This window comes from Ammospiza caudacuta, chromosome 16 (genome assembly GCF_027887145.1).
Source record: "Ammospiza caudacuta isolate bAmmCau1 chromosome 16, bAmmCau1.pri, whole genome shotgun sequence".
In the NCBI taxonomy this organism is placed as follows: domain Eukaryota; kingdom Metazoa; phylum Chordata; class Aves; order Passeriformes; family Passerellidae; genus Ammospiza; species Ammospiza caudacuta.
The window spans coordinates 17,540,659-17,551,566 of record NC_080608.1 but is presented as its reverse complement, the minus strand read 5'-3'; the positions used below and the strand labels follow the sequence as shown (position 1 = coordinate 17,551,566).

The window sequence follows — 10,908 nt, the reverse complement described above, 5'->3', positions numbered from 1 at the left end:
AGGAGGAAGCAAAATTTTCATTATTTCACCTTCTTGGATCTTAAGGGAAGGAAATGGGACAGTAAGTCATGGCACACAAGTAGCTGAACTTAAAAAGTTTATTTTATGTTTGAGTGGGAACTTCTCAGTTGTTTTTCCCATGGAGTCCTTCCTTTTCATGTAACTGATTCTAATTTCTGCTGTTTCCATCAGGCACTAGTGCAGAACACAAAGGAGGACAAGCAGCATGAGCAGGAGCCCTGACTACTTCCATGAAACAGGATTTGGAAGAGCAGCAGAGCCCTCTGTAAGTCATTTTCTCTCAGCTTTTCTGGCTGGAGAAGGCTGCTACTTTGTGATGATAAATCAGAATTGTTGTCTGTCCCTCTGGGTCACTAATAGCATCAGACTGTCCCTGTCAGGCAGCAAACTGCGCTGTGTAAGAAACTGGGGGAAAAAAAAGGGTATAACTGAGCTGGTCCTTTCCATGCCCTCAATTCCCACAGGCCAGTAACACCCCACAGCAGAGATGTGAGAAAAGAAACACAAAATGTTGCTCTGTTGCCACTTCTAATAATTGCCCAAAGGAGAACAGAAATAAATGAGTGAAAACTTCTTAAGCCCCTTGTTCAGATTCTGAAATGCCCATGGGTTAAACTCCCACTGCCACAGGGCTGGTCGAAGCCATCCCAGCTGGGAATGGGGTCTGCATCAGAGGTGGAGGTTGGCAGGGCAGGGTTAGGATGGCAGGGCAGGGTTGGCATGGCTGGGAAGGTTTTGGCGGGTGGGAAGGGTGACAGGATGGCAGGGTCACAGGTGGCAGGGCAGGGGAGGGCTGGGCAGGGGAGCAGCAGGCTGCTGTGGAGCAGCTCGGTGCTGACCCTGTCCCTCCGTGCTGACCCTGCCGGAGCCGGTGCGTGGCCCCGGTGCCGCTGCCCCTCTGTCCCTGTGTTTGTGTTAGTCTGGCCCCTGGGCCGGGCACGGTTCAGCCGTCTGTGAGCAGGAGCAGGGACCTCGTGAGAACCCTGGCAGTGCTGGGACAGCACACGGTGACAGAGCTGCTGAGGCACAGCTGCACAGGGCTGGGACTGAGGCCACCCCTCTGTGGCTCTCAGAGGCACCGTGAGCAGGACACACGTTCTGAATGAAACAGCTCAGGGAGAGGGATTTTATACAGGCACACAGTGACAGACTGCCAGGGTTAGATGGGACATTGGGAATTGTTCCCTGGCAGGCCCTGACACACATTTCCCAGAGCAGCTGTGGCTGCCCCTGGATCCCTGCAAGTGTCCAAGGCCAGGCTGGACAGGGCTTGGAGCAGCCTGGGACAGTGGAAGGTGTCCCTGCCCACGGCAGGGGTGGCACTGGATGGGCTTTGAGGTCTCTTCTGGGATAAATCTGCCTCTCTACATCTCTGCCAGCTCACAGCCACAGCGGCCAGTTTGTTGCTCCCCACTTGCTTAAGCTGCCTAGAAAATGACCAGTGACCCAAAATGCAGTTAAGCACAGAATATTTTTGGGACAACTTGGGAGCACTGGCTGATTGATTTTATTGCTACTTATGCCAGCCTCAGGCTGTGCTTGGAGGAAAGAGGCTGAGCTGGGTCTCACGTGCTCTGGTCCCCAAAATACTCCAGCACTGAGCTATAAAAATTGCATGGCCCCAGCTTCCTGAAGTGAGAGCATCATTGTCTTCCTGACAGCCCAGCCCTGAGCACACAGGGAAACGTCACTCCTGCCCTGCAGATAAGATAAACTCCCAGGACAGCTCCAGGAATAGCACAGCAGGAACACCAACATGTTGCTCTGCATGGGGTGGGAGCTGGAGGCAGTCACTGGAACATTGGGAGGGAAAAATTAGGATAAAGGAACCAGCCAGGTGTTCTGAGCTTCCAACAGTGAAGGTGTTTCTACACTCAGAGACACAGGGTGAATAAAGTTGACACTGCCTGTGTCAACTTTATTACCAGCAGCTGATTTTAAATCATCTTCAGGCATTTAGCAGTCTTGCTTCTCCTGGCAGTTTTCAAGAAGGTTCTGATGCAGCCTGTTACCACTGATCAGATATCAGAGTGTAGTTAATTACCCAATTAACGTTAGCATAACTAGGTAATTAGAATCATAGGATCAGAGAACAGCCCAGGTTGGAAGGGACCTTGGCAGATCAGCTGGTGCAGGATGTGTGGGAAGGGAGCCCAGAGGAGGTTACCTGGCACCCCGTCCAGTCACCTCCTGAAACCGCCAGGCTGTTCCAGGGACGGATTGTTCTCCCTGGAAAAAATTCCTTTGTTACACAGAGATGAAACCTCTCCCGGTGCAGCCTGTACCTGTTCCCCTTCATCTTCTGCCCGGGGCTCCCATGAAGAGCGAGCCTCCAGCCAGAGGTCAGGGTCCATCCCAAATCCCAAGCCACCAGCCAGCCCCTCCAGCTTTAATCAATACCAAACCAGGGGGTGTTTGTTTTTCACAGATCTCAAGGCTGGAGGAAAAGCAGCAGCCAGCGATGGGAAAAATAAACGGGACAAGGAACAATTTCAAACCAGCCCTCGTTGCACTTTATACTGAGGAATATTTCAAAGAAACAAGAATTACGAAGGCTGGAAGTGCTCTAAGATAAAACATCCGAGCACATGGAACTTCAGCCTGATTATCTGCCTGTACAGAGAGAACCAGACAAGGGATTTGATGCTCCTCACCTCAAACAGCTCAAGACACGATTTCACACAGAGTCATGGGGCAAAGTTACAGTTTATTAGCCAAGGCTTATCTCCCTGTTAATCCCCTCTGGCCATGGGAACAAGCACAGCAGGTCGCGGGGAGCTCTGGAGCCACGTGGGCACTGCTCCTGGTCACCGGGCACTGCTCGTGGGCACCGGGCACTGCTCCTGCTCAGCGGTCGCACTCGTAGTCAGCCGGGTTCTTCCTCTTGAGCCGCTCGAACTCCTGGTTCCCCCAGGAATAAATCAGGTAACCGAGGGCCAGGGCTGCCAGGGACAGAGGACAGGCACGGTCAGGGGACACTGCTAGAAAGGGACACTCTCCATAAAGGGACAGTGGAACGACGGAAGGAATCTCTAAGGGAATAATGCAGTGAGGGGACACTGCAGTAAGGGGAAATTCACAATAAAATGGCATACGATGCAGTGACGGGACACCTAAAAAGGACACTGCAGTGAGGGGACATTGGAATAAGGGGATTTCACCACACGAGGACACTGGGAGAAGGGGATTTCACCACACGGGGACACTGGGAGAATGGAATATTCACAATATGGGGACACCGCAGTGAGGGGACACTGCACCGCGCACAGCACCTACCTCCTGCGACACAACATCCCACAACCCCCACCCTGCCCCAGTGCTTCCCCCTCCCCAGATTTACACTACGAAGGAGGTACAAAAAAGATGGAATCCACCCCTGTACTCACGGGGCACCACCTTCAACACCTGGGAGGCAAAGCGGCGGGCCACGTTGGGGACGCTGTGGGACAGGACGTTGGGGAAGGCTTGCTGCTCGAAGGGCGACAGGCTGTAGGAGATGACATGGCGCACCCGCGCCAGGTTCCCGAAGTGCTTCCCCATGGCCGCGGTGTCCCCTCGGTCACAGCGCAATGGCCGCCGCCCGCCCCGGAACTGCCTCGGCGAGGCCTTCCGGGGCACCGCGAGCGGCGCTTTCCGTTTGTAACAAACGATAGAAGCGGTGAAATACGTGTGTGATAAATCACAGTTAGACTAAAGTGTGTTTTTAACGGGCGGTTTGTAATAAATAATGTGCGCCATAAACGGGCCCTGCTCTGAGGGGAGGGGGGGGCACGCGAGGCACCTGCGCCGTGAGGGGCGGGGGGCGGTGCCTCAGAGCGGAAAACCGCCAAAAATAAATAATGAAGAAAAAAACTACTTTTGTGTGGCGATTGTGGAGCTCCGATGGAAAATAAATAATGGTCTGAAGAAAAACCCACTTTTGTGTGGCGATTGTGGAGCTCCGATGAAAAATAAATAATGGTTTGAGGAAAAATCTACTTTTGTGTGGCGATGGGGGAGCTCCAATGGAAAATAAATAATGGTCTGAGGAAAAACTCACTTTTGCGTGGCTATTGTGGAGTTCCAATGAACAGCGGAAGTGTCTGAAGCAGAAAATAATGGAATTATGGAAGAGTTTGCTCTGGAAAAGGCTTTTAAAGGTTAAATATCCTGCCCTGCAATGAGCATCATAAACAATATTGGAATTATTATTAGAATGTATGAGACACCTATCACATAACTGAAATTACTATTAGACTATATCAGATATCTTCACTATTACTGGAATTATTTATAGAGCCTATAATTATTAGCCTGTATTAGACATATTCCATATAATTCAAATTACAGAATATATTCAACATCAAACTTATTTAAATTACTACTAGAATATATTAGAGATCTTCAACGTTATTGCAATTATAATTAGAATATATTAGAATTATTATATCAGCTTCCACATTAATGGATAATTGTTATGATTACTATAATATAATTCATCATCTTCCACATAATTGAAATTATTAGAAGATACTAGAATTGTTAGGCATATTTAACATTATTGGAGTTATTATTAGACTAGATGAGAATGGTTAGAACATTAGACATTTTCACCATTATTTGAATGATAGTAGAATTATTAGACTGTATTAGACATTTTCAACTTTATTTGGATCATTATGCTCTATTAAACATATTTGCCATTATTTAAACTAATATGACACTATATTAGATTTTTTAGAATATGTTAAACACCTTCAACATTGTTGGAATTATTATTAGAATATATTAGATATTGGTATTATTACAATATATTACACATTTAATATATTATTATTGGAATTATTATACTATATTAAAGATATCCATTAATGGACTATTAGAATATATTAGGGTTATTGGACTACATTAGACTTTTCATCATAATTAGGATTTGTCTCAGGAAACAATTCCATTTATTTTCTTTTCTGGCAGGTGAGCAAAGCCAAATTCCCAGAGTTTGAAAGGAAGAACAGAAGTGATACAATCCAAACTGACCCAGCTGCCCACAGTGCTGGCACCAGGATGATTTTATGTGATACCAGGGTTCTGTTTTGAGCTTTTGGTGTCAATCACTTGGATTTTAGCAGTCAGAGACCGAAACCTGGAGCAGGATGTTCACTTTTCAGGCAGATTTGTGCTCCAGGAGCTCTCCAGACACTGCTCCGTCCATGGGTTCAGTGACCAGGTGAACCAGAGTGACACCCCTCAGCAGTCCCTGCCCTGCTAGGGTGAATTCCCAGCCTCTGGAAGCACTCAGGATCCCAGGTAGGGGCTGGTTGGGTGGCTGAGTGCAGAAAGTTACACCATTTATTTATTAATCCATTAGCAAGTCAATGTTAAAGAATGTTCTGAACAAGTTTTACAAGATAGTGCTGCTCCACAGCCTTTAATTAGCAAACAAACAAGAAAAATGCCCACTAAAGCTGAGAAGTTTTGTGTATGAGTTCCAAGTCCAGGAGGAGAAAATAAATCATAATAAATCAATTACAGTAAAAATTTGGTGTGAAAGCATCTAGAGTTGAGGTACTTGTTACCTACAGTTTCATTGTGAGAGGAAACAAAGCTGCAGCCCCACATTTCAGAATATTAAACCCATTGAACAGCATTTACATCAACACATTCAAGGCTTTTAGAAGCCATTTTAGGGGATTAGGCTTTTTAAACAATTCTTCCTATTTAAGAAGCTAGTGGCAATGTGGCTCCAATGGACAATGCTCTGCCCTCACCCCATGCTGCTCCTTATTCTTGAATAAAGGAAGCCTCACCTGATGCCAGTTGTTACCAAAATAGTGCCTAAAGTGTCCACAAATTACCCACAGCTGCCCTTAAATTCTCACCCTTCTTTTAGCTGAGAAAGCCCAAAGAGTGCAACAGAAGAAAAGCAAAAAAACAACCTTTTAATCTTTATAGAACTGTGAGGAAGGGTTTTGTCACCCTGCTTGGAAGAGCTGGAATGTGGTAGGGGAAGAGAATGAAAAACTGAAGAAATAATTCTGACATTAAAGACTTTCTCCCCTTGCTAGTCATTGTTGGAGATGCCACACACAAGGTTTCTGTAGAGGCAGAGTAGCAGGCGCTGCATGTCAGGGTGTGTGTGACAGCCATTTATTTCTCTCCTTTTTTTTTTTTTAATCTGTAATAAAGCAGCTTAAAAATAGACATTTAGTAGTTGAAATCTTTCACCCATTTTAAATGCAAAATTCTCCCGATAAAAAGACACTATTTACATTTAATTGCACATTCTAGAGAGGCTGAGTACAAAAACCAGTGCTCTGATGTGAACCCCCCTCTGCTAACCCGGTGCTAAATCCCAGCTCCTGGAGTTACAGCGGTCGTAGCTACAGCACCTTGAGAATGGAAAGCTAAAAGCTGTATTTGGGGCGCACACCCAGCCCAAGCAGAGCCACTAGCGGCAGGTGCACTTGGTGGCGATCATGTCCTCGTACTCCTTGTAGGCGATGGAGCCGTCGGGCTCGATGGTGAGCACGCTGAGCGGGCTGTAGGCGGCGGGCACGCACGAGGGCCGCGGCACGGCGGGGTCCAGGCGCTCGTAGATGAGGGTCTGCACCATGGTGTGCACCGGGGAGCCGTAGCGCTGGCCCAGGGCGCGGGGACAGTCCCCGCGGCAGAACTGCGGGCTGTAGCGGTGCGGGGCGATGATCCAGCGGTCCCAGCGCAGCTGGCTGAAGCTCAGGCGGAAGTTGTGCAGCTCGCACTCGTGCTGAGGGAACGCGAACTGCTTCGGGTGCTCGCTCAGGTTGTGGGACGAGGAGGCTGGGGCCGCTTTCGGATTCTCGTTCCTTCGCTGCCGCGAGGCCCTTTTACCCTGGGGATTGCCTTGGTCACCCCTTGGAGCATCCACCTGCGGGCTGCCGCTTTTCCTCCCGTGCCCCAGTGAGCTCCCCCGGTGATAAGCTTGCTCGCTGGTGTCATTCAGATAGAGCAGAAGGGAAGGGGGAACCAGTGTCACATTCATAGCCTTTCCCAGCTTCGTGCTCCCTTGTGGGTCACCCACCAGACAAGTGAAGTTCAGAGCCATGTGCACGTTCCTCCTGTTCGTAGCAATCAGAGGCCGGAGGAAAGAAGTCACATCCATCTCCACCCATTTGCGTTTTCTAACATCAGAGTGCAGGCTAAAAGCTAAAGAGTGGGAAATGCTGGGACAAACTTGGCTGGAAAAATCATGTTCCTTAAGGGATAAATGGCATATGCAGGTAATGGAAGAGGAAATGGGAACAGATGTGTCAAAGGAATAGAGCAAGACAGACTTGAGTAAGTGCTCCAGAGCAGTAACACGATCCAAGCTGAAGAGTAAATCCACGGAGTGAGCATCTCCTGGGAAGGGAAACAGATTCCTGTAGTGTTAGTGTGTCTTATTTTTCCACCTAGATATAAATACTGTTGTAGTGGATAAGTAAAAATTATTCAGCAGCATAAGAAAACAATTTCAATGCCCTTCCTTACATTTACTATGTGAAATTTCTGCTTTGGTCAGGGACATACTAGTTAAAAATTAAGAAATTTTAAGAAAACAAAGAAAGCCCCTGATTTTAACAGTTATTATGATTCATTTCTTTAAAAGAACCAACACAGGAGGAAGTCAGCTGTTGTCTCTTTAGTGCTGGTGTGGGGTAACAGGAACTAAACACTCCAGATGATACAAACCATGAACTCCACCTCAAAGGGCTGCTCCTGTGCAGCAGCACAATGCTTGTGTTTATCTGTCTTTCTATGAAAAGCCCAAGCCAGGAGAACTCAGGTCACCTCAGCAGGATTAACAGCCAATGATTTCTAGGTGCTGTTGTTGTGATCAGCCCACATTTAGGAAAACCATCCAAGCACCATGTTACAGTGTGCCCAGCCATCCCAGTTCTGAGCCTGATTTACAAGTAATTCTACTCTTCCCTTCAGGGTTTGGTCATGATTCTTCTCTAGCAAATACACCAGGCAAGGAGCAGAGTCTCTGGCAGTGGGTTCAGGCAGTTTGGTACAAGTCTCATACCTGTGCTGTAGTTCTTTGAAAAAGCAAGGCCAAGGTGGGCTGTAGAAGGAAATGTACTGCCCCTTACGCCTCAACAGTTTTTCCACTTTTCTTACCTCACTGAGATCTGCTTGTGGCTTTTTCTGACTCATGAGGAGATGAGTCAGCCTGAGACATCAGCATGTCTTGTACATACCACTTGTGTGGTGTTCCCAGCCTGTAAACTCTGTACCTAATGCCGCTCAAGGAGAAGTAGGCCATGAAAAACTCCCCCAGTTTAGGAGAAGAGCCTCCAGGACTAAAATAGCAGCAGCACTAAAGGAAGGAGGTATTTTTACCTGGTGCTGCCGGCACAGGACGCACAGAAACCCCGCGCGCCCTCCCCAGCAGTGCCCACGTACCTCTGGCCAGGGGCGCGGGGCTGTGCTCGCACTCCCAGCACGGCGTGAAGAGCCGCACCGTGTTGTAGAGGCGGCCTCGCTGCGCCCGGGGGATGCCGTCCCTGGTGGCAGACAGCCTGTACAGCCTCTTCATGTACCGCAGGGCCCGGGAGTCCGGCTGCAGCCGCGGCGCCTCGCCGTGCCAGCCGCGGGGGCCGCGGTCGTGCAGCACCTTGAGCAGCGGGGGCAGGAGGGCATGGGCTGGGGCCGCTCCTCGGGGCAGCTGCAGCCCCGCAGCATCCTCGGGAGCCCCCCAGAACCCGGGGGTCACCGCAGAGCCCCCCCGGCCCCGGGAGCGGGGCGAGCCCTGGGTGCCCGCAGAGAGCCAGGACAAGCAGCAGTACAAACAAACACAAATCCTCCAAGTGCTCTCCATGCTCTTGAGGGCTGCGGATGAAAAATCACCTTCCCTCAAGTATTCGAGGAAAAACAGGAGTGCCTGAACCCCATCCCTTATATAGGTTGCAGCTGTGGAATGTGAGGGAGGTTTCCTTCTGATTAGGAAACAAAGAGAAAGATCTGCAGCTGGTCCCTGAAACCACAAGTTCAGTGCAGTTGGGCTAAGCCTTGGCCCTGGAAGCTTATTATATAGAGATACTAATTCTGAATTAACCTTTTTCACATGGGAAATTACAGGCTGGGAGCGAGTGCCAGCCCGCAGAGGGAGCTGGGGAGGCGTTAGTGCTGCCTGCTCTAATTAATCCTGGTTTATTTGCAGGAATATATAAAGCTAAATATTACTGCTCTTGGCCTTTGGCCCCTCTCCATATGCTGGTGGAGTAGTTTTACCAGCTCTGAGCTGAACAATCCAGCCCCCAGCTGCTCACTGGGTATAAAGTTGTGGGTTTTGTTAAGGAAGAAGCTTTGAGAGCATCTTATAGGTAGTTTAATTTAGGGGTTATATCAGATGTTCTCCCTCTTGCCTTGGTGTGCTGCAGTGGAAAGCTGATTATGCCAAGCTTGTTACTATTTCTTTCAGCTTCCCTGGTGTATTTTCCTGCCTGACAAGCTCTTGTTTACAAGCTGGAGAGTAAAGAAAGCCCTGAAGAATCAAAAATTGTGAAAAAGGGAGAGTCTGCTGGTGTTACCTGCCCTGTTTGCTGCCTGAGGTGAGGTTTTAGGTCACCTGCTGTACACCAGATTTGAGTTATTTTTTCAGAATATTTTTATACTGGTCTCTCTTGCAGGATCTCTGCCATGGGGTTTCAGCTGTGGCTTTAAAGTAGGAGTAAGGAAATAGTTTCTCATTTGTTCGGTGTCTTGTTTATTTTACATTATTGTTGGATGTGGTTAAGGTGCAAGTCTGGTGCTGCAGACTCCAGAGCAGGGGGACTGGAGGTTTTTTTGTGATTGGGAAATACAAAGTGTTTTCAGAAATCCCTTTTTGTCTAACTTGTTACTTGGTATCAAGGCAGGGGCCCGTTGTGGTGAGTCAAAAAGGTTGCTGAGTTTACTTTGAATTACGGAATTTACTGAATTTACTTTGAATTATTAGTAGAAGGTGTATGGAACAAAAAGCAATAACCCCAAGCTTTAGACAGCATCTGCTCAGTGCTGGCAGTGGCTCACTGGTGATTGGGCTGGTTCCCACTTCCGTCTTCCCAAAATAAGCTCTATTTATTTTTATCTTAATGGGTCAGGGCTGCAGCTCCTAAGCAGAGCTAGTGGTCTCAAGGGCATCCTTTAAGTTTAAACAGGGTTTTGACTCATTTTTATGGGGGCTTTTGGAGAGGGACAATCACTCTCTGTAGGCTGCTTACAGGCTTCCAAACTGCTTTTATGCAGGGCAATAAAAATTACTCAAATCACCATCCCACAGTAAGACTGGAGGCCTGTTGGATGGAAAAATGCTTCTTCCTTCCCATTAGTGTCTCCCCAAAACCCCAAAGCACTGACACTCATCTATGGTGAGGCACACTCCCATTGTTACTGCTGGGTTTTAAGCTGCCTCCAGCCTTGGTGTGAATTTCAGCTCTTCTGGCATTTGCTGAATCATTTTATTTGGTTACAAAGTCGTGGCTGCAAGGTCAGTGCCTAACAATGAAACCAGTGAGGTCTGAGAAGGTAAACAAGGGGAAATCCTTCCAGGCTGGGACACAGCCCTGCCCTGGGCTGGGAACTGATGGTTGCCCACATTTATGCACTCCCACATCTCCCCCATAGCACGTGCACAGCAACAGCAAAGGGTGAATGAACCTTTAGGTGACTTTGTCCTGCAGGATTGAGGATGGCAAGCCAGATATATTTATATAGAAATAAATGATTTATCATGCTAGTGATAAGACTAGAAAAGCCTTAAACAGAATTATTTGCTACCTAGTATGGGTAGCCAGAACTACTAATATAGTACAGTGCACTAGTTTTGAAGCAAAACGGAAGCATTTATATTAAAGCAGTTTTATTGAGGCAATTATACTAAAGACAGCAAGATGGTGTTACTCATCC

At 48.0% G+C, this 10,908-nt stretch overlaps 2 protein-coding genes across 3 annotated transcripts; both read right to left on the bottom strand.

Moving 5' to 3' along the window:
* Positions 1-2,708: 2,708 nt before the first annotated feature.
* On the bottom strand, positions 2,709-3,653 carry LOC131564811 (cytochrome b-c1 complex subunit 8). The gene is made up of 2 exons (XM_058815399.1): positions 3,408-3,653; positions 2,709-2,963 (listed from the first exon to the last, which is right to left on the bottom strand). Exons 1-2 carry the CDS (start codon positions 3,559-3,561, stop codon positions 2,869-2,871), a joined length of 249 nt encoding a protein of 82 aa, XP_058671382.1. The 5' UTR covers positions 3,562-3,653; the 3' UTR covers positions 2,709-2,868.
* Positions 3,654-5,412: 1,759 nt separating this feature from the next.
* On the bottom strand, positions 5,413-8,891 carry GDF9 (growth differentiation factor 9). Of its 2 annotated transcripts, none has more exons than XM_058815382.1 (2): positions 8,425-8,891; positions 5,413-7,377 (listed from the first exon to the last, which is right to left on the bottom strand). In XM_058815382.1, the coding sequence occupies exons 1-2, from the start codon at positions 8,837-8,839 to the stop codon at positions 6,449-6,451; spliced, it is 1,344 nt and encodes a 447-aa protein (XP_058671365.1). In that variant the 5' UTR covers positions 8,840-8,891; the 3' UTR covers positions 5,413-6,448. The 2 variants fall into 2 exon arrangements, with proteins under 2 accessions (XP_058671365.1, XP_058671366.1); XM_058815383.1 differs by having other exon boundaries at positions 5,413-7,374.
* Positions 8,892-10,908: the final 2,017 nt, after the last annotated feature.

Bases quoted from the DNA above. Each gene is read 5' to 3' on its own strand.
- LOC131564811 (XM_058815399.1), bottom strand. From the start codon at position 3,561: ATGGGGAAGCACTTCGGGAACCTGGCGCGGGTGCGCCATGTCATCTCC. The intron at 2,964-3,407 runs GTGAGTACAGGG...TGTCCCTGGCAG, and splicing joins GGTGTTGAAGGTGGTGCCCC to CCCTGGCCCTCGGTTACCTG.
- GDF9 (XM_058815382.1), bottom strand. From the start codon at position 8,839: ATGGAGAGCACTTGGAGGATTTGTGTTTGTTTGTACTGCTGCTTGTCC. The intron at 7,378-8,424 runs GTACGTGGGCAC...TTCCCTTCCCAG, and splicing joins CCCCGCGCCCCTGGCCAGAG to GAGATGCTCACTCCGTGGAT.